Genomic DNA, 25,994 nt, shown 5'->3' on the forward strand with positions numbered 1-25,994 from the left:
TGCTGCAACACATGAACTAGAGGTGTCTCATACATAAACATTCGTGAATCTGATCTGAATACAAAGTATAAACAGCGACAAGAATTGCTTTGTCGCTGAATCTTGTCGAATAGCGGAAGCTTAGACAATTGAAAAAACTCTTGTCTCCGTGGCGGATCCTTCTTAGCTCAGTATAACTTGTATGATCACCACTTCGATGGGCTCGGGAGTGGCTCGAAATGGTCAGGTACATCCAATGGCAAGTCATCGTAGAAAACATCCGGCTTCTCCTCGCACATATTCCCATCTATCACGCCGTCGTGGCCTTTATAACACAAGGAAGGACCAAGAAGGGGCATGTCGGGAGGAAATCCCTCTCCGACCACAAGCTCGGAAGCGTCGTCCCCAGGGCCCAGCAAACTGAAATAGTTGGGGTCATCGAGCCTCGCCATGAGCTCTTGGCTCTCGGGCCAGAACGAAATGCCTAATTGCGGCAGCGGTATGTGAGGGAACGAGATTTGCATGTGGGGATCAGAGTAGAGGCTTTCCTTGGAGTCGAACTCGTGTGGAGCCAAATGGCCGCTAGCATTGGGAGTACCAGGGTTCGGCAGGTCGGGCGGTGGCGGAATCAGTCTCAGCGGCAGTGGAGGATCAGTGACATGCGGCGTCACGCACAAGCGAGCCCTCGAGGTCGACTCTTCCTCCGCTGAAAAGCTCAATTTCGGAACCTAGAAAAGAATGGGGACAAGAGCATAAATCCATCCATCTTTCTTCAATTCACGGACTTCGAGTTGAAACTTCCAAGAGTTCTCTTGAAACATGCGCATCAACAACAGTATAAACGATCATTTCGAACTAGATTAACAACAGCAGACTATACTCAACTTAAGGACCAGTTTCCGACCCACTTGAACTATATTGAGACTTACGACATTATCCCACCAGTACAACGCCGAGTAACCGGCAAAATTTGGAAGAAACAAAGCCGAGAAAGGAAAGAAAACAGAGTTTCAAAGACTACTGGTGAGTGTTTTCGAATTTTCTGTACCTCCATGGTAGGGACATTGTGATGGGGAACGACCAGGACTTCCCTTTTGTGCTTGTGCTGCTTGGAAGATGAGGCTTGTAGGATCCTGGCCAGTCTCTTTTGCCTGCTGCTCCAGAAGTTCTTGACGTCGTTGTCGGTCCGTCCAGGCAAGTGCGTCGCGATCCTCGCCCATTTGTTCCCGAATTGCACCTGCAACTCTATCACCACCCTCTCTTCCTCTGCTGAGAATTTGCAGCCACTGGGACACAAAAGCACAACCCAGAAAGAGAGAGAAATGAATGGAAACAATCACAAGCCATCAATCAATTAAGTACTCTGAAATAACTTCGTCCCGACCCGACTCGGACAATGAATGCAGAAAGCGATGGAAGGGTCAATGAAATGGCGCGGACACCAGCCGTGATCATAAAATTCCATGTCGGGGGAAGAAAAAAAGGAGGATACTTTTTGAGATTAGGCCGGAGCTTGTTGACCCAGCGGAGGCGGCACGACTTGCCGGTGCGCTGCAGGAGGCCTTTGGATCGAATGGAGCTCCAGTCGCGCGGGCCGTACTTCTTGACGTGGTTGATCAGGACCTCATCCTCCTCGGCCTTCCATGGCCCTTTCCTCAGCACTTGCTGCTGCTCTTCCCTCTTCCCTTCCATTAACACACACAACTTCTTCTCGTCGACTCTTCCGCCGCTGTGTCTTCTTTCTAATGATGAAGCAGAAGCTTCTTCTTCTTCTTCTTCTTCATGTACAAACGCATTCGGGTGTCCGTGACTCGTCCATCGTTTCGTGTCGGTCCCATGTTGTAAGATTTTTTTGAAAAGAGGCGGTTGGAGGGGAGACAGTTACCTCCCCCACTTCACCCACATTCCCCTATTTTCTCTCGCTTTACCAATTTCTTTTATCTCTCTCTTTTTCTTTCTTTTTCTTTTTCTTTTTTTTACCTCTTTCATTTCAACACCTTTCTTTTTTTAACCATTTAAAGTAACAATAGTTTTTTGTATTCATTTATCCCCTATATTGATAGGTTACAAATTTTAATGGGAAATAAAGAAACAAAAAAGAGAAAGAGACGGGAAAATTTTAAAAAATTAACTTATTAAAAATAACGAAACATATCGATGAATATCCATAGAAAGATATTTATTTTACGGAAATAATTTGATATATGAATGAGCGCTAACATTTCAAAACGTGAAAAGGTCTCGAACTTACAAAGGAGCGTAAAATGGTTTAAGACAGTGTAGTTCCTCGACTCGATGGAGCTAGGGTGATCCTCGACATACTATTGCACGATAAGAGGACAACGAAAGGGTAAACCATAATTAAGTGACGATCCTACGATTTTCTTTGATAACCGGCAAAAAGGGTTTGATAAGGACTTAATAAAAGGAAGAACGCGTTAATTAGGGATACTTTTCAAGAAGAAAAAGGAAGAATTACTCTACCGATTTCTTTGCCTAGAGTTCTGCGATCTGAAAATTGCTGGAGAGAAGTTAGGGAGTGGGAGAGGACAATCATTTGAGAATCTAGTTGACAGCTGCCAAAGGGCAAAACTTGTGGCATTTCTGTGTCCAATTTAAGGAATAGAAACCTCAGATTCCTCTTGATAATCTTAATTTGTTCTGTCTTGAAGGATCGACAGCAATAAGAGTGAGCTCTTGGCTGAATCACAAACATGTGAACAATGCCAAAGCATGTGCATACATCAAGAGCCCTCTTGACAATTTATCTGAGTTGAGAAATAACATTTGAGTTAAGATGTCCCAAACCCCACCAAACGAGTTGCTCCCTGCAGAGAACCTCAAACCTGAAGTTTTGCTTCATCACTTGAGAAACCGAACAATCACGATTCATGCAAGTATTTGCCTGTCCCGTGATTGTCCCTTGATTGTACTCGGCATTTCTAGCAGCAAGCGAAAAAGGAAATCCTATTCATCTTGTGCTTGCCCACTACCGAAAGATGAGTTCAAGATATAAATGAAATCACTAGTGTTATGTGCAGTGGGCAGCAGAAAGGCAATTAGATCAGATGAAGTGGGATCACACCAAATTCCATCGTCGCCAACATTACGTAACTGGAGTTTCCCACACATCCTCTTGTCATGTGCCATCGAGATTCTTGTCATCGATCATCGGATTTCCTCCTGGAAAAACCATTAGTTAGAACTAGAAGGCTTAGTCAGTGAGCACCATACAAGATTAACTCAACTTCACAAAGGTGTCAAGTATGGTATAGCCATAAAAGAGGTCAATATAAAACTAGTGCAGGGCAACCAAACAATAGAATCAGGCTAGAAGTTGAAAATGCACAAAGAAGGAAAACCATGCGCAACTAAATAAACTCTTCGTTATCTCATTTCCTGTTTCCAAGGAAGCATTACACATTATGGAAAATTAGAGCATACACCGCCAGTGGAAAAAACTTTACACGTGCAGTCTTATCCACCCTTGATATAAGGGTTAGTGAGAGAGTGGATTATTAAAATCCTCAAATCAAGAGTGAACAACCCCGCCTGTGTAAAATTCTTTCTGCACCTCTGGTGTATTCTATAATACTCGTTATACATCATAAGTTTCAAGAAGTAACCAATTCATCTGGTTGGGAGAAAAAAGAGATCGCAGGAGATTCATTCTTTGATAGGATATGGATGAAAGAACATACTCATTCACCTGTGCATCTGCAGGATTCCCGAGGTTAGTCCTTATATTAGCACCTAACTCAATGAGATCTTCAACCTACAGAAGTCACGCAACCATTAGTAAATATCCAAAAACATAGACCACACACGATGGCAAGGCCAATATGTGAAAGTAGAACCACCACATATCTTCTTTACTTGGTAGCAAAACAACATGGAAAGGGGCAGAAAATTCTCGTTCTGCCATTGTATGTGACAGTCATAGTACAAGCCAGAAAGCAAATTTTTACTGTTCAGATGGAGACTTTTCATGTAATAGTTGGATACAATTATCAAACCATGAAGGCACACACATGCATACCCCCACCAATGCCGATCGATAAGGCGCATGGAGCGGATAATGAGAAATCTCCACTCCACTGTGTCAAAAGATTTCTTCACAAGAGGAGAGGACTGTTAATTGTGTATTTATCTCATCTATATTCCATATCACAGTACAATGTGAAAACTAAAAAGGCCTTCCAACCAAATGAGCCAACCCCAGAGAGCATCTTGCTTCATGGTGGTCCTCAAACTCGGACGAAGACATCCACCCCCACTCGGGGATCTCCACTGACCTACCCATGAATGGCAATTTTTTCCCACAGAAATACTAGGGCTGAAGAAATGGAAAAGAGTCATAATGCAGATTCTGAACATCAACAAGGTAACCCCACAAGGCGCAGCAACCAGAGACAAATCCTCCCTTATTTCATCTCTTCTACAATTGATCTTGCAACTGTGACGACCGACTTTCTACTGCAGAGCAAGACAAAGTCCCCCATATTTCTCAGAGAAAAGACTAAACAACACTCATATGATATCAAATTGCTGAAATTATCTGAAACTCTCCTTCCTTTGCCCCGGCAAAATCATATTCGAAAACAAACGCAGGACTCTTAAACAGAAGAAACATGTCACACAATAGCTGAAACACTCTTTTGCTACATTCTTTTACGGTATGTAACGTTGCAATGAAGATGAAGGACTACACTTTACATGTTGGTACTCTTCTCAAAGCTGAGCTCTACACATGGTACGAACAAATAGGTGGCAAATTAAGCAAAACTAGGATGTACAGCCTCACAAACAGACGGAGCATACCGAAAAGTAGCTCACTTGCTAATTATCAGCATCGTCAGCATCGCGACCCCAAATCAATCTGTACTCGCTAATTATCAAGCAAAACTCAATTGGAAAAAAAAGAGCAAGAAGAAGACGTTCTGGAGTCGAACAAAGGAAGGACCTTGCGGATTCCGGAAGCATGGAGGGCGGCGACGGAGGCGCAGGCGGTGGCGCCGACGAAGAGGGAGGCGACGGCGGCGGCCTTCAAAGGCATGAGGCCCGGGCCGCCGGCGTAACCCCTCAGGCACGACGATATCCCCAAACCGAGCTGGGCGGCGCCGCCCATCGCCCACCACCAGTGGCTCTCGATTCCGATTCCAATCCCGAAGGGTCCTGCTCGTCCCCCGTCTCCTTCCTCCTCCGTCGCCATTTCTCCCGGATCGACGATCCCCCCCCTCAGCCGTCTCAGCTCTCGAGCTCGAACGATCGGCAAAATTCTCTGGGCGCGGTGGCAATTGGGCTTTGTTGGGCTCGTTTTGCTTGATGGGCTTATTGGGACTATTTAATTTTTATTTATCTATAACAAAATAAATGAACATTTCAACACGTGCAATTTCTTTTCGATCGATTTCATCGATAATATTAGCCGATGGAGGTCTCGAGGTAATTGTCATCGAAAACCTAGTATGCCCTCTAAGGTTTTATATACGATACCCGATTACAATCCGACGGGTGAGGATTCATATTTAACTCGACCCGCTATCATATGAATGTATCATAAAATATCGTACTATTTAATCTATTGAAAAGGTATTTGAAGAATGAAAATAATAATATGAAAATACATCATCAAAATATTTACAAAAAAAATAAAATCAAGTAGGAGTGAGTAATCGGGCCGGTTCTACTAGGGAACCAAATTGAACCAAGCTTTCTTGGTGGGTTCGCATGAAAATCGATTCGATTTATGATTCTCAACTTTGAACCAATTTTGAATCGATTCAAATAAAATAAGTCATAATGGAATCTCAATTGAGAACTTGCTGAAAAATACGGATATTACATATCAATTAAATTAAAAAAAATTTTTTGAAAAAAGTAAGCCGGTTCCGGCCGACCTTGGAACAAAGTTGAATTCGGTCGAAATCAGCTTCAAAGTCATTTTATTCTTTCATGAGATTGAAAAAGGTAAATCGGTTTGGGTATGATTTTTGCGTTCACAAAGTAAAAGTCGGAGAGACGAGATTCCAATATATTGATGAAAAACCAAAAAGGGCCCGATGAAATCATGAAGGGCAGAGTTGGAAATTTCTCAAGTAATTTCAGCGCAGATGAAGAATATACGCATCTTGGAAACGAAACGAAAGGAAGAAGAAAGGAGGAGGAGGAGGAGGGAAACGATCACAGACCATAGCTCGACTTGTAGATTCCAAAACCCTTAAACCCTCTGATCGTTAACGAAGTCGGCGAGAGCTCCCCATCCCACACCGCAATGGCTCAACCGCCGCCTGGCCATTACCCGATCTACCCTCCGATCCCACCCCTGAACCCCGTCCCCGTGCCCGTGTACAGCCATCCCATGCCCTGGCCCGTGCCCGCGCCGATGCCGCCGAACGCCGCTCCCCCGCCCATGTACGTCGGGGCGCCGGCTAATCCGGCCGGCCCGAAGCGCCGCCGCGACGAGGGAGGGGCTGCGGCCGCGGCGGAGGACGAGTCGTCGGCGGCGAAGCGCCGGGCCGTGGCGCAGGACGTCGTATTCAGGATCGTGGTCCCGTCCAGGCAGATCGGGAAGGTGATCGGCAAGGAAGGTTGCCGTATCCAGAAGATCCGGGAAGAGACCAAGGCCACGGTCAAGATCGCTGACGCCATCGTTGTGAGTGCTGTGCGGTTTGATGAGGGAGTGGTTCCGATTTTTCCACCTTCTTAGGTTTTTGTTCCGTTAATTTGAAGTGGGGATTGCTTAGAATGGTTGCCGTGCTGATTTCGTGTGTCCTGAATGGTATAGCTGGTGTTTTGGAACTGAGTTCGTGATTGAGAATGGATTGCATGAAAGTGCAGTTTCATGAGTTCATGCAGGATGGGAAGGCCTGATTACGTGACTTGCAGAATCTCTGTGCATTTGTTTCGATGATATATTCCATCTTACTGAGGAATGTGCACGTGCTGGCTGAGGTTTTCCTTATGTCTTTTGGTCCTTTGTTTTAAGAAGAGGGAACAGAGAGTTTTAGTCCTCCTGTATAGGGAGCCTAGTGATCGAAATTCAAATAGTAGGTGGAGAGTAGAAGTTCTCACCTTTAGCTCATGAATTTCTTGCTTTGACAGCCAAGAAGGATGATATGATAGATGTCTATTTGTGATGCAAGATTCCCGGGTCCCCGTTCTTTAGACACTGCATGGTCTAGCATAGTGGCCTATGGAATGCCAAGATTGCATGCATGTTTTCAAGCTTAAGGCCATCCGTCATCTTGTCTTGGGGCAATATCCTGGATTTATAAATTAAACCTAATACAAGGTTTGATAAAGCTGTGTCCTTTCTGTGAATCATGCTTATGTTGAACCTCATACACATCATGAGTATGATCCATCTTTTCAGGCAATGCTTCAAATGATTCACAAATTTACTGTATACAATGTTTACTGAAGAAATGGGTGCTTATTTTGACGAAGTGTCTCCTAATATATACTGATGGACATGTATACCTCTTAGTTCAAGTATGGAAGATGCCAAGAAATTAACCATCTGTTAAGGGCTAAAATGTTATCTTTTTTTGAACAAGAAGCTTATTCAGAAACATCATTTCATAATGCCGTGAGGTGCAGTTAATCTGTTTTTGGAACTTGATATATATACTGACAGTAACGATCTTTCGCAGAGACATGAAGAGCGTGTAATTATTATAAGTTCTAAGGACAATGACAACAATGTTACTGATGCAGAAAATGCCCTACAGGAAATAGCCACCTTGATCCTTAAGGTGATCTTTCCATTGTGGCTCATCTAGACGATCTTTGCCACCAAGCATGTGGATGTGCATGTTCTTTGTTTGAGCTCCTTGAGTAAATGATGTTAAGAAACTAATGCAATCAGATGAACGATCTACCCAAACTCTTTTAGTGTTGTGGAGGAAAGATCAATGCATTGAGTCAAATATCAACCTAATCTCCCTGCCTATACAGATAGAAGTTGTGAATTGAGTAGTAAGTTATGAAGGAATGTTGCATGTACAGGTATCACTTGCCAAAAGGCAATGTCAGTATTAAATGGGTAATTGTCACGATCTTCATCAAGATTTTTCACTATTTTGCCCTTATTCAGGACTGTAGCAAGTATGCACACCAACTAATTTTGAGGGACCTTGGGCAGTGTACATACTGTTTTAGAACCTGTTCTTTTGTTTTTAAAAGGTAGAAAACAATGTTAACCTGATTGATGCATTTTTCTAGTTAATGTTTTTTATAACTGTTCTTGACAACAGCTAATACTGCCTATGAATTTACCATTGATGAATCTATGAATTTCTATCTGCGGTCATGTCTTGGATTTCAACAGCTAATACTGTCTATTGGGCTTAACTTGAGAGCGATATCTGAGCCTCGAAGTAATAACAATATATCTGTTACTTTTGGTAGAATCATGTATAGATATCTTTTTAATTGCAATTGCTCCTTACATGTACAGACTCTGAGGTGCATACTTAGGTGCATATTGGACCCTTTTTCCTCTTTGTGAGTTTCATCCTTGGTACTGAATGGTTACTTCTATGTAGCAGAAAGGAAAAATGGATTCGTAGCATCATTGAAAGTAATTGCTAATTGACTATTTGAGCACGTTGAATTGATGAATTGGTATCAGTAGCTGAGGGTTTTAGCAAGTTAGGCTGTAACTGAGAACTGCCCTGAACAGACCTGAACCTGGACTAATTGCATAATGTTGAGCTGAGGCAATGAATGAGACAGCAAATGGATGGAAATTATCCACTTAATGGCTACCGTTTTGTGCCTTTTGACCTTTGGAAATGACATGGAGCCCTTGGTAGACATTTACCTTTAAAGAATAAGTTGTCATTGAGATCTAATAGTGGCGTCTATTTGTGTTTTAATTCCTTTATGAGTAATTTGATTGAATGGCAGCTTTTGTAAGAATAGCTGGGAAGCATAAATGAGCATGACCTTGTCCTCGAAATTAACAAAGGGTGACCAGGAAAGAAAGAATGAAAAATCAAGAATGTATCCAAGAATATAAGTAGGTGGTGGAAGTGGAACCTGCCTGAGTTGATATGTGCTCAATGTGCAAACCATTCAACTTATTCTTTTGGGTATTCGATGGTAATGATGGAGGAAAATTCTAAGTTTGCATCCTTTAACAGCATCTGAAGGACGAAGCACTTGCAAAATGAGTATGGATTGAAGTGTTTTTTCGGCTCTGTTAATGGATTTATTCTTAGGCCAATTCCCTTATATTTGTCTTCCAAGTTGGGTTTTTGATTCATATTGGTATTTTGAAAAGGTAAAAAGTTGGAAACTAATGGCTAAGCTGACTGTTCACCCCTCCCTACATTTCTTATACTATCACGCCTTGATCCTATTTATGGTAATCTCGGTGCACTAGGATAAGTACTGTCCCGTCCCCTTTATTTATATGCTTTAAAGTCATCTCCTCCCACTCCCTCAATCTTGGCACCCTGCCCCTGTCCCCACCCCTATTTCTCAATTGCCTACTCCCGATCCCCATTTCTCTTACTTACTTTCCATTGAATACTCAGGGTGTCGAGGGACTCATTGGAGGTGGCCCTCCATTCAGGTAGAGACTGTAGTACCCGAGCTGGGCTTGTCACCTCTCGGTAATCTCTCTCTCTCTTCCCCCGCCCCACCCTCCCCCCAGCCCCCCCTTTCTCCCTCTTGTGGTCTTCCAGTTTTTAGCTGGATTCGTTGAATCAGTAGTATTTCTTTTGAATACCTGAACCCCTAATACATTCGTTATTGACAGCTGATAATACATGGGGTATATTAGAAAATGACCTGTAAACAATCGAAAATTTCAAATCACATTGGGAGCTGTCATTGCACCATGTGATGATGTATACTGAAATGGATAGTGAATATTTGGCCTTTGTGTTAGTTCTAGTTTATGTTTGAATGATTTTCCTTTTCAAAGTTAATTACTGGAGGAGTATTGTCATGCTAATGAACAGGCAGAAAAGGTGACTTTTGGTGTCTTGTGTGTAATTCCAAGAGGCCAAATGTCAACTAATGTCAGTTCATGATGCTGAATCATTTCTGATGAGAACTTCACATTGCAATAGTGAAATGGCTTTGACTCCCTCTTGAACAGGAAGATGATGGTAATGCTGAGGCATCAAAAGTTGGTGCAGTGCATGTGGCTGCCAATACAATAAGGCTTTTGATTGCTGGAACTCAAGCAGGAAGTCTGATTGGGATGTCTGGACAGAATATTGAGAAACTAAGGAGTTCTTCTGGTGCTACAATAACAATTTTAGCTCCAAATCAGTTACCGTTATGTGCATCTGCTCTTGAATCTGATAGAGTAGTACAGGTGAGCCTTAAGGAACTGGTATTTATGGACAAGTATATTATGAAAAGTTTAATTTCAAATCTGTGCTGCATCTCATTATGTAGTTTGTACTTTGTTATCGTATTTAGAGTGCCTTTTCAGTAAATTGCATTTTGAGCTTTCATTTGGTTGAAGCAAGTGGACTTGGAAATACTTATCAATATATCTTTATGTTCCTCGGCCTCGGGCTGATACAAACATAATCAACGTCTGGTGTAAATTTTGTTCATGCGTTGTATTCAATGACTCTTCTCATCTGCTTTTGATGAGTTTAATATTTCTTTGTTTTATCCTTTGTATCTTTCTTTGTCGCTTTGCACAGGTTTATGCATCTAGATTGGAATTTAAGCTAGCCTCAGAGTGCTACTTGCCTTTGAGACTCTTCATTTGGTTCTGACCACTGACTGAGCTCTTGTTTACATGCAGATCTCAGGTGACATCCCTGCAGTGCTTAAGGCTCTGGAAGAGATTGGTCATCAGCTGAGGTCTTGATAGTTAGATTGACAATATTAGATTCTAAACATGTCTCTTAGCATTTGGAATACTGACATGGATCTTTTCAAATGGATATTTTCCAGGGAGAATCCCCCTCGACAAGTGATCTCCATCAGCCCAACATACAATTATAATTTGATTCGTCCAGCTCAACCATATGTTGATCCCAATTCAGGTTATCTGACTAATTTATGTCAAAACTGCACACATTATTTGTTAACAAGTTGAATCATTGTTACAATTGTCTTACCATTAGATTACAATGTTTCAGCTGATTACGTGACGTTCGAGATGCTGATATCGGAAACATTGGTCGGAGGTTTGATAGGCAGGGCTGGCTCCAACATATCGAGGATCAGAAATGAGTCTGGAGCAACAATCAAGGTAAGCAGAGCTCTTACATTGTCTCATTTTGGAGCGATGAATACATTGTTGCTTGCTTTTTTTGTTTGTATGGATTTGGCACCCATTATCGAATCTGAATAATGTGGCTGGACTATTTATTTTTAATATAGTTTATGAAGACTTTCTTGATTTTATTCTGTGCAAGTTTCCTTCATCAAGAACTCTTTATCATTTCCCTAATGTGATACTTGACAAATTGGAATATGTTTTTCATGACTAGGGGCTTCTCTTTCTTTACAAGGCAAAAGTTTTTTTTACATTTTATCTTTCAGCTTCATTATTCTTTACTTGCATAGGTTTATGGTGGAAAAGGCGAACAGAAGCATAGGCAGATCCAGTTTGGTGGTACTGCTCAACAGGTATCATTTCTTTCATCGAGTTGTGTTATTTGTCATGCTACCGGTTATTACTTGTCATAGCATCGGTAAACTTGAAAGCAATCAATGGAGTAGAATTGAGATTTGTCTATGGTATCCTGGAAATTGTGGATGGAGCTACATGTTGCCAAAACATGAATGCATCACTAGAGATGCCATCGTGGGATAGGCATTTTAGAAATCATTTCGACTGAGTCTATAAACGTCTTGCTGGGGCTCCGTGCATTGTTTGGACCCTCTGAAGCAATATTGTTTGCCAAGTTCGTAGCAGTCAATATCATTATCTATGTTCTCTTTGACCGTATCCTGGCGTGGGTCCTCCTAACCTGCTTTGTCGGTTGCAAAAATCTCTGTAACTTTTGGTTTTTGTGTTTCCAGTTTTCCGTTAACGTGCACCATGTTTTTAGTTGGTTATGGTATTAACCGCTTAAGGAATCAAGGATCATGTAGTGGATGCAACAGATTGGCTGACTAACCCTGAGAATGAATTTTAAAAGAAGCATTTTGCAAGTTCTGCTGTCTAAGCAAGCTCCCGATTTTGCATTTGCTAAGTCTTTTTTAATTCCCTATTTTTGTGAAATAACAGGTAGCACTGGCCAAACAGAAAGTAGACGAGTACATCTACTCTCAGCTAACGCAAGTGGATGCTCAACAGCTTACTTAGAATATCCCCTTTCGATAGGACCTTTGTTTCACCTGTAGATTGTAGCGATTGGTAATGGGATGGGATTGCCTTATATCCATTAGCTTATTCCTTTTTCGTGGGGTCACATAGTTTTGGCATGCAGGGCTTGATGGTTTGGTTGTATTTTGCTTGTTTGTTTATGACCAGAAGTTAGAGGTTTTCTGTAAGATGTCAGGAGCTTTTCCTTGTTCTTTTGTAACAAGATGTCGGAGCATGACTCTGCATCTCTTTGGAAACAAGTTTTTTGTATCATGCTCCTTTATTGTACAGATCTTTGATCTCCATGAGGTTCTTTGGTCTCTCTCTCTCTCTCTCTCCTCTCTGCAGGTGTGTGTGTTTCAGTTACATGGTATGCCAGAAGTCATGCGTGCTTATTATGTGTTTGAGAGAGTGAGGTATGCTGAAATTAATGGGGTTTCCTCCTGTAGCTACTGAATGTTTCTGCAGTTCCATATGGTCAGGAAAGGAAGCAACTATTCATTTATGTTTAAAGCTTCTGTACGAATCGCTCTTATTGATTATCTGCAAGAGACAACGATGCGCCCGATGTGTTCATATATTTCAGATGACGGCTGGTGTTGTCGTTGCTGATCCAATTGCCAATTCACCCATGCTAAGTCATGGAACATGAGGTAAATTAAGTCTCTGAAAAACCATTGAATCAAGGCACGATGTTTCTCAAGTTGTGAGCGTTGGCCTCGTCCGTAAACGTCGCTAATGTTGAAATGTTAAGGGTGTGTTTGTCTCAAATAAAGCCAGTCTCTAGAAAAATGCTTTCAGACTTTTCTTGTGTTTAGACACATGACAATGAATCGGTCATTAGAAAATGAATTTCGGCCCATAATCCAGAAAAGTGAATTTCTCCTGTGAAAAGGAAAAGCATTTTTCTTGAGGCTAGTGCAACACGAGGAGACCCTTCTCTCTCTCTCTCTCTCTCTCTCTCTCTCTCTCTCTCTCTACAATGGGATCATAATTTGTATCTTTTCTTTTGCTTTTCTATTTTTGACCTTCACAATTGAAACTAATTCATGTTTGAGATAATTTTTTCAAGGGTACATTTGTTTCACGAAAAAATGAAATATTTGATGAACATTTTCTTAAAAATAGCCGACTTATATAGCTTAAAAAAATGAACAAATAAAAAATACATTCATCGTCCACGAAAAGGGAAAATTGTCAAAAAAAGTCTTAAAGCTTTTGTTCTTTTTCCTATTTAGTCTAGACTTTTTAAGTTTATCGATTCAATCCTAACTTTTTTCACATTTTTCCACTTCGGTCCTATTGGCCGAAAATTACCGATGTGGACATTGGTTGTCCTATGTGGCGCCGCCATTGTCCTACGTTGGTACTGTCGGAGCTGAAATGGATAAATTTTAATAATATTTTAATATTTTTTTAAAAATTTTGTTTTGCCTTTTTTCCTTGCCGAGGAAAAAGAAAAGGAAAAGGAAAAAGAAAAACAAAAAGAAAAATAAATAAATAAATATGTTAAAATATGTTCACGTCAACATTGGCAGAGCCACATAGGACCATTAGCATCCATATCGGTGATTTGCACCAATAGGACTGAATCGACAAAAGGAGAAAAGGTTTAGGATTGAATTAGCAAACTTAAAAGGTTTAAGATTGAATTGCAAAAAGTACAAAAGGTCTAATACTTTTTTGACAATTTTCCCTTCACGAAAATATTTAAACAGCAGTAGTTATCGATAATGAAGCTCTTTCCATTGACTAATTATTTTAAGCGATTTAAGCTATCATTTCTAAGAAGATGGTTTCCTCATTCATTTTTCGCGAAATAAACGGAACTTAAGTTTGTCGTTAGTATATTGATTTTCAAGATGAACTTGTACATATGACTGATTTGGGCTTATGGTATCCATGAAAGCGTCTGTTTAATTTTTAAGGTTCTTGGCTAGCTATTTTCATATGATTGAACGCGAAAAAACTTTTCCTCAAACTACATTTTCAGCAGAACCAAACCAAAAAAAAAAAACAAAAAACTCATCTTTTAGGAAGACACTTTTCTCAACTATGTGCTTTCAGGACCCTAAGTTTGAGAGTGTCGCCGTGCTTGTGCATAAGCGGTCGATCAATCAAAGCCCTTAGTTGCCCAGAATTTCACGGTTAAGGTTCCGTTAAAATGAATGATTTGAAAAAAAAAATATTTCTAAAATTGATTACTTATATCGCTTAAAATAATTAATCAATGATAAATATTTTCATTATCGATTTTTTATTGTGTCTAAATATTTTCGTAGATGATGAAGATACTTTTCGTCCATTCATATTTGTAAACGATGCGAGACGATCATTCTTAAAAATATATTTTTCAAATCATTTATTTTTGTGAAACAAACGAGGTGTAAATTTTTTGATCCGCCTCGTCAAATAGACTTGATGGAATGATTCTCATCGATAAGTGTATAGAGGGGGAGGGGGGGGGGTTGGTTTCAAAAGTTCTTGTTGATAAGCATGTTATTCGCTAGCTGCTTATACGGTGCGTCAGGATAGTCTTTGTCAATCAATCATCTTTAAGATGATCAAAAGCAAGTCATCGATAATGAGAACATGTGATTTATAAGGAAACAACTTCTCGTGACCTCATTGTAAAAGTGCCGTCGAGCGATTCACATCTCTCGACATCCAATAACGATCTTCTTGACGTCCCCACGGCATTTGGATTTCTACCCTCTCTCCGTCGGAACTCGGGTCACCCTTTTTGGGCTTTTTCATTTGACCATCTCGTCTACTTTCCGCCGTGGATGTTCAAACACATACAGAAGATCCAGACAGAGAGAAGAAGCCAATGACTCAAATCATGCTTTGTAGTGTGTTTAAGCTATCACGAGGAAGAGACGATTGGAAATGGAAATGGTCGGCAAATCATGTCGCACGTGCAATCGCGTCCGCGCGCACGTGGATCCCGCGCCCGACCATCTGAATTAAAACAACGTTGATGTCGGAGATTATCGCCAAAATCAATCTAAAGGGCAAATCTAAATCCAGATCCGCTTTTATGACCACCCCCGCACGTGCAATCGTCCCTTCGATGGTGCTTCGATCACGTGCGCGCGCGCCCGCCCCGGGGGAACGGTCCCCACCATCCACGGCTGGGATTGCGCGAATTCCTCGGACACCGATGAGTATGCACCGTACGATGAAGACTTAGCTTTTTGCTCTGGTCTCACGTGGGCTCCGGTTGCCTTAATACATGGGAACACCAAAGTTGTGTGATCATGCTTGATGTATCCTATTGATTTTGAACACCTTTGCTTCCTTTTTTTTTTCTTTTTCAATTTTATGGAAGCAAAAGACCCGTTTAGAAATTAATTTTCAATTCGAGTTTTAACTGTTATTCAGAAAAAGACCAGTTGTATGTTGTACCCTTCAAAAAAAGTAAAGATGAGATCGAGTATTTAGACTTTAAAATGTTAAAGGCAAGGCGTAATTGACAAGATGAACATTTCACGGTGGCGATTAATTCGTTGGCATATGTGTGTGTGTGTGTATATATATTGATTAACAAAATATATAACCGAGACCCTAATCATATACATGACCACATATGTACTTTGCCACATTATTTGTGTTTATGGTCCGACATGCTTCTTTCCTAACTATGGAAAGATTGGATTTGAAAAGGAACTTTACTAACAAGATACTAATCCAGTAACCAATTAACAAGAAACATGTTGGACCATATACAAGATTTTTAAGGGCTGACTTCAGATATAATCGAATGGTCAATAATCAAGATTGATTAATAAGATAAATGTCTAAAATTATCTTTTGGAGTGGACCCGACAAAGTTAAAGCATGTCCTTCTCGAGGGTTAATATCGCAAAAAAAACCTAAATTTGTACAATTGTAACAAATTTATTCCAAAAAAATTATTTATAACCAAAAACTCCAAACCGACATATCAATGATAAATTTACCATACGTTAGTTTTCATTAAATTTTACCATCAAATTCTCGAGTTGGATTACATGCGGCATTCGACGGCGTGCCAATTCGAGATTTTTACCATCAATTTGTCATACTTGTACAAATTTAAAATTTTTCCCATGGTATTAACACAATTTAACGAAAACTAACAGGAGATGAATTTATCACATGTGTACACAATCTGAGATTTTTTATGGTAAAAAAATTAATTTGGAATAAATTTATTATACGTGCACCAATTTGAGATTTTTAGGGGTCGAAAAATTAATTTTGGATGAATTTATCACATGTATATTAATTTGAAAATTTTCATAATATTAATCATTTTTTAAACTAGGACTCCATAACTTTTCATTTTCCACCTAAATTAATTTTTTTAAAGAATTTTGGGGATTTTTTTAATGATCCCTCCAAGGGCTGATCCATTCACTAAAAGGTCTGAGGATTTTCTGTTGTACCAAAATGTCACGCGTCTCATAAATACTTCAAAAGATCTCCATCGGACCGTCATCAACTTCCGATGATCCGGTCCGGTTTATAGACGTCCCTCTCTTGGAAAAGCGTGAGGATTCGTGGGTTCCATCCATCCATGGTGTGAAGATTGTGTTCATCTGTGCTTCACACCATGTCCCCTGTTTCTCTCTCTATCTCTCCCTGTCTCTCTCTGATGATCACCTCATCATGAGTGGATCCGCAGCTTTATGTCCCGTCAACGGTCAGTAGGAAAGCAAAATCGCCTCCAGTTCCAATGCTCACCTCCCCAAGTTTTTTGTTTTTTATCGGATCTCAACCCCCAAAAAAGAGTTCCATCGCCACGCTTGGGAGGGCAGAGAGATGATGCCCCATCCCAAGAACGAACCGAACCGAATGCAACCACACGTTTTAACCACAGTAAAGGAGGAGGATGAGGAGGAGGAGGCACTGGTGCAATCAATAGGGTGAGGTGAATTCATGGTCTGCGAGGTGTGTGGGAACCATCAATCATCATCATTCATGCAATAGGCTGGACTGACACTGGTCATCATCACTCTCTCTCTCTCTCCATTTATCTTTTATATATTGTCCCATCCTTTCATTGTCCTGCAGAAAGGCAGTGACACCCACCAGACCAGTCCAGTCCTGCCCCAAAACCCAAAAGCAAAGCTTAGCCATTTTTGCAATCCTCTGTTTCTTGCCCCCTTCTTGTTCTTGTTTTCTCAGAACCCGAAACAGCCCCAAAATCAACGAACCCAGAAGCTGTTGCTGCAGGGAAAGGAAAATTAGCAATTTTTATTTCTTCCTTTAGAGGAAAGGAGGGGGACTTTTTGGTTTGAGTTTGAACCCCTCACCCCTCTTGGGGAAAGTGGAAATGGGTGAGCAAGATGATGGGCTGGGGTTGAGTCTGAGCCTGGGATGCGCGAAGAGTGCATTGTCTTTGAACCTCAATCTCGTGGAAGCTCCTCCGCAGTCCAGGCGGAGTCCTGGGCAAAAGAGTTCTTGGAACGAGGTTTTCCACTCTCCTGGTGAGAATAGGTTTTCTGGGTCTGGTGTTCTTGTTTGTTGCCTTCTCCAATGTCGCATTCTGTTTTCTTGTGTAATCTTTGAAAGCGTAATGAGTTTTTCCTTTCCAATCTGCTTATTCCTGATTAACATGCATCACTTTGCGAGGCATTTGTCTGAATGTGTACTCTGCATTTTGTATACTTTGGTTCATAGAAGCTGCAAAGCAGAACAGTTTCTGTGAAATTTGCTGTCGGTTTACTCTGTGTTTGACGTCATCTATTAGATTAGATGTAGAAGGCTAAGACACTAATCTTCATCAGCAATCGCCGGTATTTGTCATTTTCAAGGAGGTTGAGGTGTAGGATTTGCCTTAAAAACTCGATTAAGTTTTGGAGGAGTGTCACCCTCCTTGGCCTCGGATATCAAATCCTGATTTGTATTCATCAACTTTCAGAAACAAACTCCGAAACAAGGCCGTTCCTTGGAGGAGTCAGCATCAACAGAGACATAGTAGTGGTGGAATTAGATGATGATAATCGGGTCTCATCACCTAACAGCACCGTGTCGAGCATAAGTGGGAAGAGAAGTGAGAGAGACCCGCATGGAGACAACGAAGTTGAAGCTGAGAGAACTTCGTGCTCTTGTGAGAGCATCGAAGAAGATGGCAGCGGAGGAGATGCAGCGAGGAAGAAGCTCAGGCTGTCTAGAGAACAGTCGTTGCTGTTAGAGGAGACATTCAAAGAGCATAACACTCTTAACCCTGTGAGCGACAATTTCAGTCATTTCGTTACTAATTAAGCATATGCTTTCTTCAAACATGCACGAGCATTCAATCACTGCATATAAACCTGACATGGATGGTTGGTTGGAAAAATAGAGTTCAAAGTGCATTTCAGTCATGAGATTGATGTTTATCTGTAGTTATCATTTACCGGTAAAAGTCGAATTGGGGATTTGGGACCTTTTTCTTGGTTTCTATTTTGCAATCATTGAATCCATGTGAATCTCAAAGTGATTTTCATTTTCATTTTCATTTATGAATAACGAGATAATCTTTAGGTTCCTCTTTGGATGTGATAAAGAGGTGGTTTCGATGAGTTTAACTGGACGTTGTTTTGAGTTTCAGAAGCAAAAGCTTGCCTTGGCCAAGCAGCTCAATCTTAGTCCCAGACAGGTGGAGGTCTGGTTTCAGAACAGGCGTGCCCGGTAAGGGCTTATAATTGATACTTTTGAGTTCTTTTTCCCCAATTACATGGCTTTACATCTGCATCATCTGAATCACTCTGATCATTGTGGCAAAAATGTGCGAAGACCCCATTTCTTGATTTGACCAATCATTTTTGACCCATTTTAATGTGGAAACCGCCATAATTATTCCATACGAATATTTGTGTGCGCTTGGGAGAGGGGGGTGGGTGGGGGTAGTTGGAATTCTATACATGTGATGAGGGGTCTCTCTTAATCATCTTAATCATTTGATAATGGTTCGACAGTTTGATGGCAAAGTTGTTGTTTTGAGTGCATTTACTCTTTGGGTCCACATGCTTGTCCAGCGAGGACTCAATACCCAAAACTTCATAATGCAATGGCCAATTTTAGATTCATGCATTCATATGATCTGCAATGCAGCTCTGGGAAGGCTCTGTTTATGGTCAGGTTAATGACGTTGGATCTTTTGCTTCGATGAAGAAGCTTCCCCTATGTTCGGTTTGACCAAATGTGCAATTCTTTTGGCTGACAACCACCATATGGATTTTCTCAAGCAAATGGAAATGGCTTTAAATTTTTTATCCATATTGACCCCGAGCATGAGGCTATCACAAACTACCTTACTAGATTGAGCCAATATTGTGTTATTATCCTTAGTGTAGTTTAGCATCAACAATCTGTATGGGGAGCTCTGTATTCGGATGTGCCATAACTTCTTTTTTCTCTTTACCAATTTTGTGTAGGACTAAGACGAAGCAAACCGAGGTCGACTGTGAGTACCTCAAAAGGTGCTGCGACAATCTTACGCAGGAGAACAAGAGGCTGCAGAAGGAAGTGCAGGAGCTCAGGGCACTGAAGCTGATCTCCCCACAGCTCTACATGCATATGAACCCCCCCACCACGCTCACCATGTGCCCTTCATGTCAGCGAGTGTCTGTTCCTTCCTCATCATCATCATCTCCATCTCCATCTTCAGTCGCTGCCTCAGCAGTTGGCCGCACTGGGCCTGCCCATAATCCATCTAGTCCGTCTGGAGCATCCATCAGCCCTTGGGCAAGGCTACAGATGCGACAAGGACTGAACAATTTGCACTCTTAATGGCTTCTCTGACATTTGCACGGCGTGTGCCCAAGGCGTAAAGCAAAGAGTATCAGCTCATCCACTGACGATACATTAGCAGATTATGACGTAGAAGGATCGAATGACTAGCAAAATAGACCGTCTACCGTGCTTTTTGCTGATAATAGGACATTGATTGCTGGGATAGAGAAATCTTCTCCCTGTATGTAGGGTCGAAAACGCAAAGGGAAAGGAAAAGGTGAGCGTTTAGTTGTTCATGGATCTTGTTCACTTTGGTAATTTGATGATCTATCATGATGCGGGTGATTGTGGAACCTATTCGAATGTTGAGTAATCATGGTCTCATCTACCATGTTGGGTCATAAGCAGTTTCAAGCAAATTCAATTAATGATATTTGTTGACAGGTAACACAGAATATGCCTTCTGAAGCTGCATTTAGGAGGAGATACTGAGAAACTGGCAAGAATATTTAGGAACACAAGTCAAGGAATAGTTATATGATCTCCCCTTAACCATAAATGTAAACATGACTGCCACATTCTATGATTAGGCAACGAGCACATCTTTCATTCTTGGTTTTGTTCTTTCAAGAATCAATCTCGATCGTGGACGACATTTCTGGCCGAGGAGCAAACTGGTTAGGTTCAAGAATACTGAAGCCAAATCACTGACTAGCCCATTGGGTGGAGCAAGTGGTTACAACACGGGACATTTGACGGTGACTCAAGGTGTAACAAGCTGATCAAAAGTGTGTTTTCAAGCATTGAGTCCGAACATGGGATGTGACCGATACATGAAATACTTCTCTTTAGGTGGTGATTTCAAGAAGCGGAAGAGACGGTTTGCCGTTTGAGAGCTCAAGCCCTCAAGCAGAAAAGGAGTCCGATGCCTACCCGCATCGACTCAAAACGAAAAACGACCGTGGATGCCAGCCAACAAAATGGGACGTCGGTTCAGAACATTTGCTTATGTTTTGGTCTACATTTGACCCAGTTTTTGACAACTTTGAAGATTCCGTACATTTAACTCTGTCGTGCAAAAATGGCCATTTCGTCGGCCTCTTACAATCAATACAGAGAAGTCAGCTGCCAGTCGTGCAAAAATGGCCATTTCGTCGGCCTCTTACAATCAATACAGAGAAGTCAGCTGCCAAGATGAGCTATGGAGATTTCATTCTATTTTCAGTTCTACGAAACTGGACACAACAAAAATGTTGCTTTCGACCATCTCAGTCCCCAAGTGACGATGCAGAATCGTCTACGTAAGATCTGCATGAAGACAGTCTAAACTGTGCTAATCATCGGTTAGCCATACTTACGTCAGGAATTAGACTAATCTGTTTTTATTTTATTTTATATATTTCCTTTTTATTGCGTCAGTGTCCATCGTTGCCACTAGCGCTCTTAAGGGAAGACAAACGCTCAACTCCACGAAATTAAAGAATGCAGTCTCCAGCAAATCCTAAGGAAGTTCAGTTTTGTAAGGACTCAGAGACGATGGTTCCTAATAAAGCGTAATACTGATCACATTCATGTTGATGGCAGATTCACCGCAGCCCAAATCTACAGGAAAGGGAGGCGAGGAATAATACAGAGGGAACTTTTCTTTCTTCGGATCAAGATAGCAATACTCATCACACTGTATTCGCGGTGTCTGCCAAGGAGCGGAGTATGCACCCCAAGCCTGCCCTCTCGGTGAGTCTTTCGTGAATCCGCAGGCACTGGTCACAGGTGGGTCGATCCCCTGTAGACAAGCCTCTGTACAAGTATCTGGCAAGCAACGGGAAGATCAAATTACTAGAGAAGGTTCTGGTTTCGCAGATATACTGGGAGTGGGAAAAGAAGAAGGTATTAACCAACGAAATGAAGTACACAAACGAACTACAGCAACAATAGCAATCACACACCGAATTCTCTTACTACTCACTAGAGAAGGAATGCATGTTTAGGTCCAACAAATGCCTTCACAAGAACGGTAATCCAAGCAAGATAGTAATGATCAGACAAGAGGAATAAAAAATACATTGGGAAACTCTGCTCTCTTCAAATCAGACCTATTGGCCAGCCAAACACCAAAACCAATTGGTCAATACATATATCTAACTTTAATCTTAGTTAACCATTGTAAAATTAGAAGACAAGAGATGCCATCAAATCCCTATCTACTTAATAACCGCTCCTAAATGAACATGTTCACAGCTGTAAGAACATTCCAGTACTACGATGAGGACCTCAGACAATTTCTGTTATACACCATCTAGTCAATTTTCATTAACTCAAGTACCAATAGCGATAAAGAAACATCCCACAGAGCATTTGCAGACAATTCCTCAAGGAGAGTTACATAATGCTCTGAGCCAGTCAAGCATTGATAGGCCAATAAGTCATCTTTGCAGTATCCAAAAGAATAAGATAGGTTTCAAGTGCTGATGAAGAAAAAGAACATGTTCTCTGAACAGAGAGAAGTATTGTGCCGCAAGATGCATCAAACCCAATTTATCTAGTCAAATGACACCATTATCGACATTAACAAATTCAAAACATATAACCACAGGACGACTAGGGAAAACAGTGTACAATTGTCTTGTATGATCATTATATGCCAAAATAGAGTGAGTGAGAAGAACGCAAAAGATGAATGAACATGGTACGCCTTTTCTCTGGTTGAGTTGAGAAGACTATGGCAAGCCGATAGAGTATGGCACCTCAGTGAAAATGTTATTTAAACCAGAATCCTGCAGAACCAAATTCATTCTACTAATGCTTGAAACCTGGCCTTGAGATTAAACTAAATCCGAAAGTTATCAATTTAATTTGTCTCTCCTTCCAATCACTCAGACCAGAAATACCATTAGATCAACCTACTCAGAAGTCTCAGGTATTTGATCTAGAAGTAGATCTTTTAGGACTAGATTGCAAGACTAGAATTCATCATAGTTTTGAGACAATCTATATCAGGAGTTGCTTCTGCTACCCTAAATCTACAACTACTCCAAGCATAAACACGTAAGACCCTGGACAGGAGCAAATATCATTGAGCATATGTTACCTTCCATTCCAAATTGACAACCTTAGCTGCCCTGCTTTATTCTTCCTGCCTAGTACTATTGTGCTTCATTTAGAAGGTGAAGAGGGGAAGAAAAATGGAAAGAAAATTTAAATTTCCATCCTCTTCTCACTAAAGTTTTAAACTTTACCCCATTTTCCACACCACCCCCAATTTTCCTTCTCTCCCCTCCTTCCCAAATAAAGCATTAGTACTGATCCTTAGGCAGAGACAACTTGAATGCCTAATAGAAATCACGTCGTAGCAATAAAGAAATTCAAATTTAGTCTAAGCATAACCTCTATAAGGGCTTTTCTTTGGGAATAGGAATCCCCCTAAATACACTCTAACTGACCAACTTGCATAGTTAACACATTTTGTTCCTTCAAAAAATGGTGTATCAACACAGAAATTAAACAGTCACAAGTAGCATATATGAGTGAATTCACATTACAACAACATAAACTATTTAACAAGGCCTTAAAGTATAGGCTATGATCAGCCAAAGCATACAATTAATAGTACATACTGGCGCAACCTATTCTTTATAAGCAAAAGTAATACACCGACTTCCTAAACCAGAGTCAATAAGTGGTTGGCTATTTCTTAGCAAAGTTATGGTCAAATTTCACAATGGGAATACTGCCAAGATCTTTGTTAAATGGAGTATTCTCAGCCAAATATTTGTAGGTTTGAAAATTACCAGAAGTAAAATGAAGAATATCAAACTAAATTGTTACAGAAATAAAGTAAGTCTTCACAAATCCTAGATGTGCCAACCCAGGTGACACAGGTAAACCCAGGAAACTGAAAAGACAGTTTGCTTTTTCTAGCCATGAAACTTGATCTTCATTAAACATCTCTACTCAAAGCTGCAGCCACAGCAAACTGCTTAATGGAAGAAAAAGGCATCTACCAGTGGCACTGCAACAACAGTTCAAAGTCCCAAGAATCATCATCAGGCAAAACATTGAGAAATTATTTTAGAGACGCCAAGTCCTCGTAACATGCATCACTCAATTACCAGAGAAGCCTCTTCATGATCCTTATGTTAATCTGTATCAAGGGACTATAGGAGTACTGAACCAGCCCAACAAAAGAAGACAATGGTTGGGTGAAAAGATAAAGGCCTCCGCAACCCCACAGACACGGCATTTTGGCATTGATATCGGCACGGAAGGCGAGTGAGATGAACAACAGCCCACAGTTGTGGCTTAAACAACTGTGCGGCTACAGATAGGTCGAGATATGCGCAGGTTAATAGCCATCAATCAGAAATGCTACCACTACTTGTGCCTTCAAGCCACTACAAACTCAATGGAAGCAAGATAACTATCCCTTGTGCATTCAAATGCTACTATCACTTCAAACGTTTCAAGTCCACGGCAAAGGTTACTAAGCAACATGAAGCAACAATCGGAACGAGCAATCACGAAATGACAGATATGAACAGCAGGGAAAGACGGCTCACTCACTTCATGAGGATGTCGTAGTACTCAGGATCCAAAGAAGAGAACAGAGCATCCAGATCCTTTATCGCCATTATCGCTCTGTGCACCACTATCCAGTTCGCCGACTGCAAAACCACGAACAAACGGCTTCACCACCCCGAATCCCTCTCTCTCTCGAAAAGATCTACGGATACATGTAGCAAACACCAAAGAGAAAAAGAGAACAAGAAAACGGCGAACCTTGCATCGCTCGTCCCGCGTGTTGGGAGGCGATCCTTCGAGAGCGGTCTTGAGAGCCTCCACCGGCTTCCACCTGCACCCGACGAACCGACACGAAGAAGGCGAGGGTAAGCTAACTAAAATCAAGCCGCGAATCGCCGGAAGAAAGCAGAGAGGGATCGAGCGTGGCGGAAGCTTACTGCTTGAGCAAGCTCTCGATCTTGCGAGACTTGTGCTCGATTCTGGTGATGATCGCCTCCGCGTTGTCCGCTTCCACGAACTCGTCCGTCGCCGACATTCCGGCGAAGCGGTCGCCGGAGGAATCAGAAGTGAAAATCCCTCTCTCTCGCTCTCTCTCTCTCCTTCCTTTTTCCTTCACAACATATACGACGAAATTGTTCTTAGGGGGACTGTATAATGGTTGGAATTTTATTAAAATAGCCACATAAAGATGTCCATACAAAATTTTGTCTAATTAAAACACGACATGACGACATACTTATTAATCATCCGTTTCTTTTGTAAAACAAATACTATCGCTTGTATCGTTTACAAAAATATATAAATAAAACAAAAATTTAGGCATAAATTATCGTTAATAATGGATTTCGTCGCCTAACTTTTCCTAGTTAACGAAATACTTCACTTTTATGTACTAAAGCCCATGCATTGGGTCCCTCTAACTGTTTTGAGTTAATGAAATACTTCACTTTTTTACAACAAAAAAAAATGAACAAAGGGTTTGTAACAAAGAGCTAAAAACATCATAATATTTGGAATTTTTAAATCACGACAATATACAATGATTTACAACAATATATGGTAATTAAGAACAAAAAAGGCTCCATTTATTTCGCGAAAAATGAGTCGTCTTTGAAAAATATTTTTCGGAAAGTCAATTTTCAAGAAAATGACTATATTTTTCTTTGTTTGGTTGAAATATGAAAAAGACTTTGAAAATATTTTATGTTATTTGATATGAAAAATTGGATTTAATTTTCCTCCATGCACATCATTTAATTTTTTTTTGTTTTTCTTTTCATGTTTTACTTTAAAAAAAATAAAAATTTTTAATGTTTTAATTATTTATCTTTTTTTTTTTTTTTTTATGTTTTTTTTTTTTTTTTTGCTATTACTGTTTTTTGCCTATCGCCGGCCATCATCATGGCCGACGAACAATCACGAGCGAGGTCAACAACGGCTCACTTGGCCTCGCATTGGAGGCCGACAACAATTTGCCTAGACTCGCTTGTGGCTAGGG

General features: G+C 40.9%; 5 protein-coding genes across 8 annotated transcripts; 2 read left to right on the plus strand and 3 right to left on the minus strand.

The window, feature by feature from the left end:
* Window positions 1–5: 5 nt before the first annotated feature.
* LOC115729929 (transcription factor DUO1) lies at window positions 6–1,744 on the minus strand. Its single transcript, XM_030660566.2, has 3 exons — window positions 1,472–1,744; window positions 1,028–1,265; window positions 6–707 (listed from the first exon to the last, which is right to left on the minus strand). Exons 1-3 carry the CDS (start codon window positions 1,669–1,671, stop codon window positions 186–188), a joined length of 960 nt encoding a protein of 319 aa, XP_030516426.2. The 5' UTR covers window positions 1,672–1,744; the 3' UTR covers window positions 6–185.
* Window positions 1,745–2,717: 973 nt separating this feature from the next.
* On the minus strand, window positions 2,718–5,263 carry LOC115729931. 2 transcript variants are annotated; one of them, XM_030660569.2, is made up of 3 exons: window positions 4,943–5,263; window positions 3,689–3,754; window positions 2,718–3,162 (listed from the first exon to the last, which is right to left on the minus strand). In XM_030660569.2, exons 1-3 carry the CDS (start codon window positions 5,189–5,191, stop codon window positions 3,148–3,150), a joined length of 330 nt encoding a protein of 109 aa, XP_030516429.2. In that variant the 5' UTR covers window positions 5,192–5,263; the 3' UTR covers window positions 2,718–3,147. The 2 variants fall into 2 exon arrangements, with proteins under 2 accessions (XP_030516429.2, XP_030516428.2); XM_030660568.2 differs by having other exon boundaries at window positions 3,681–3,754; window positions 4,943–5,260.
* Window positions 5,264–6,124: 861 nt separating this feature from the next.
* LOC115733415 (RNA-binding KH domain-containing protein PEPPER-like) lies at window positions 6,125–12,594 on the plus strand. The gene is made up of 8 exons (XM_048276197.1): window positions 6,125–6,634; window positions 7,635–7,736; window positions 10,094–10,315; window positions 10,760–10,818; window positions 10,912–11,003; window positions 11,100–11,212; window positions 11,530–11,592; window positions 12,197–12,594. The coding sequence occupies exons 1-8, from the start codon at window positions 6,254–6,256 to the stop codon at window positions 12,272–12,274; spliced, it is 1,110 nt and encodes a 369-aa protein (XP_048132154.1). The 5' UTR covers window positions 6,125–6,253; the 3' UTR covers window positions 12,275–12,594.
* A 4,305-nt stretch (window positions 12,595–16,899) lies between these two features.
* LOC115726309 (homeobox-leucine zipper protein HAT3) lies at window positions 16,900–20,382 on the plus strand. Of its 2 annotated transcripts, XM_030656124.2 has the most exons (6): window positions 16,900–17,010; window positions 17,049–17,748; window positions 18,183–18,490; window positions 18,855–18,934; window positions 19,681–20,024; window positions 20,096–20,382. In XM_030656124.2, exons 2-6 carry the CDS (start codon window positions 17,595–17,597, stop codon window positions 20,101–20,103), a joined length of 894 nt encoding a protein of 297 aa, XP_030511984.1. In that variant the 5' UTR covers window positions 16,900–17,010; window positions 17,049–17,594; the 3' UTR covers window positions 20,104–20,382. The 2 variants fall into 2 exon arrangements, with proteins under 2 accessions (XP_030511984.1, XP_030511983.1); XM_030656123.2 differs by having other exon boundaries at window positions 19,681–20,382.
* Window positions 20,383–21,518: 1,136 nt separating this feature from the next.
* On the minus strand, window positions 21,519–25,129 carry LOC115726312 (actin-related protein 2/3 complex subunit 5A). 2 transcript variants are annotated; one of them, XM_048275791.1, is made up of 4 exons: window positions 24,934–25,129; window positions 24,755–24,827; window positions 24,539–24,639; window positions 21,519–21,787 (listed from the first exon to the last, which is right to left on the minus strand). In XM_048275791.1, the coding sequence occupies exons 1-4, from the start codon at window positions 25,029–25,031 to the stop codon at window positions 21,652–21,654; spliced, it is 408 nt and encodes a 135-aa protein (XP_048131748.1). In that variant the 5' UTR covers window positions 25,032–25,129; the 3' UTR covers window positions 21,519–21,651. The 2 variants fall into 2 exon arrangements, with proteins under 2 accessions (XP_048131748.1, XP_048131749.1); XM_048275792.1 differs by lacking the exon at window positions 21,519–21,787 and adding an exon at window positions 22,949–23,935.
* Between the last annotated feature and the right edge of the window lie 865 nt (window positions 25,130–25,994).

Source organism: Rhodamnia argentea, chromosome 3 (genome assembly GCF_020921035.1).
Source record: "Rhodamnia argentea isolate NSW1041297 chromosome 3, ASM2092103v1, whole genome shotgun sequence".
Lineage (NCBI taxonomy): Eukaryota > Viridiplantae > Streptophyta > Magnoliopsida > Myrtales > Myrtaceae > Rhodamnia > Rhodamnia argentea.